This window comes from Myzus persicae, unplaced genomic scaffold, assembly GCF_001856785.1.
Source record: "Myzus persicae strain clone G006 unplaced genomic scaffold, MPER_G0061.0, whole genome shotgun sequence".
In the NCBI taxonomy this organism is placed as follows: Eukaryota; Metazoa; Arthropoda; class Insecta; order Hemiptera; family Aphididae; genus Myzus; species Myzus persicae.
Window position 1 is genome coordinate 1 of NW_019102545.1, and position 2,408 is coordinate 2,408.

A 2,408-nucleotide genomic window follows, 5' to 3' on the forward strand; every position below is an offset into this window, starting at 1 on the left:
TTTGGCCATCCACCGTGCATGGTGTATGGCTCCAGGTATTTTAAATGAGAGTCCTCGTGATGGTACTCCTCCAAGAAAAATTATGGTTAACTCTAACAGTTCCCTATAATCTTCCCTAGGGAGCTTTTTATTTAAATAACTAATACAAAACTCTATTATTTCTGTAATAACGTTGTGCAATAATTTTTCAACATATTCATTTTTGATACCAGGTTCAAAATTTGTAGTATTTACATTTGACCAAAATTCTCTAAATCGTTTAAAAATTGGAACGTCTGGACCTGATGTAGTTATACCAAATGTCACTTCAAATACACTCCTCAATACAATTTCAAAAATATGATGCCGACACGGCACGTATAAAATATTACGCTGTAATAAATGCTCCAATAAAACAGAGGCACCTTTTATACGACCCATATTGGAGGCAGTTGTATCACAGCATAATGCTTGAATATTATCTGTAACACACCAATCTTCAAGTGTTTGAAATATTGCATTAGCCTGATCAACTCCTGTCCCGGTATCAAGAGCCGGAACTCCAAGTAATTGTTCTTTACCATTACATGAAGCTACAATTGGAAGTCTATCCACATTGTACTTGCCTGTTAAAGCCGGTAAAAGTTTCCCATCCCAGTGAATAGTTATTGAATCATCGATCGATATTTTATAGTTATTACGAATATTTTCAGCACGTTCTTTTCGAAGACATATACGTGAACGCCGAATTGAAGTTCTATTTATAACTAATTCATTTAAATCTTTACCTAATGCTTCTGCAGTTGCAATTAAAATATGAACCGCATCTCTGTCGCTAATTTTACATCTATCAAATGCAGCTGCTAGTTTTGCCGTTATAAAATCTGTATTTCCTCTTACTTTTTTTGTGCAGTCTGTTGGCGATTTAGATGGACCAGGTTGATTCATATCCTCTTCATCTTCGCTAGTGGACGCGTCAGACAACAAAGTGGTGTCTCGAAACGTAGCTAAAATAAATAAAATATAATAATTTAAAACATTATACAATATTAATACTTAATAAATTTAATATTTTCAAAATATTAATAATTTAACTCACTAGCTATTTCCATTTCACTATAAGTACGTTTTCTATTTTCTTCAAATACTTTCAGTCGTTCTGCAGCCCTTTCTTCCTTTCTGGTAATTTTTAAATCAACTCCAAGCATTGATCCAGGACGGTTTTTTTGTCTTTGAGAAATTAAAAATGATCTATCTTCTTCTATCTTCATAATATTCAGTGCATCAGCTTGTGCAATATCAAATAGATCATTTAATGTAGAAATAAATTGTTCATTTTTTTTTTTTTGTGTTTCAGTTTTTCTGTGGTGCAATTTTTGTAAATCTCTCCATTCATAGTAATATTTTTGTAATTTTGAAATACAGTGTTGTTCTGCTTTTATCGGTATACGTGCTTTTTGCCAGAAAACACTTACTTCTTTTATAACTAATTTAGAACTTTCATTTATGTTAAGCTTTACCTCACGCATATTATAAAAAAACACAGATAACACCTGTTGAATTGACGGCAATTTACTACCGACGATTTGAGATGATGGATGTCCAACTAAGTATATGTAGTTAGCATCACGTAAACTACTTTTTGTAACCATGATAACTTTAATAACACAATTTGAATTACACGCAATATATAATAATGTTGAAACCAAAGTCACAACAAAACTAAAACCTCTTTAAACAATATACCTAGTACGGGTCAGTTGGTTCGAGAAATAATCCATATTCAACTATCCAAGATAAGATAAGACAAAAATAGATATTTATTGAATTTAGTTAGGTATTGCATTTTATCTCCAACAAACCGTTAAGATAAACCATAATGTACAATAGTGTATTTATACTTAATACTGTCCTATTCAATTGTATGCATGAAGTAAGTTATATTTCAATATTATAATACTTATTATATTGATTATTGATATAGATTATAGTTAACAAAATAAACGTTCTATATTGGATGTCACAATGGTACTCCTTGTCCACAAAATTTTAAAAATAAACAAAATTTAGTATAAAAACGATATTTGTTTGTAAAATAATTATTCTATGAAAAACAGTAAAGGATGTAAAATTTATAAAAAAGTATTTTATACAAATATTGTAAGATACAATTTTGTAAAAAATTAATATTTCATTGGTCAGAATTTAAAATATAAAATAATTTGTGAAAATCAAAAATGAATAAGTTTGGGGCTCTTGTGGCACAGCTTAACTTTTTTTGATTGTCTTGAAACTTCTAATATTTCATTTTTATATGTAACTAAACCAATCTAGGGGGTTTCCCATGAGAAATTTAAATATTTTTTCAAAACTGCCATATAAGGACCACCCTAATATACATATTACACATTATATGTACCTAAATAGGA

The 2,408-nt window shown here is 29.7% G+C and overlaps 1 protein-coding gene across 1 annotated transcript; it reads right to left on the minus strand.

Moving 5' to 3' along the window:
- Window positions 1-6: 6 nt before the first annotated feature.
- Window positions 7-2,387, minus strand: LOC111032484 (the record flags this gene model as incomplete). Its single annotated transcript, XM_022312843.1, has 2 exons — window positions 1,079-2,387; window positions 7-986 (listed from the first exon to the last, which is right to left on the minus strand). Coding segments are annotated over exons 1-2 (1,533 nt in total), but the record flags the coding sequence as incomplete, so codon positions are not given.
- Between the last annotated feature and the right edge of the window lie 21 nt (window positions 2,388-2,408).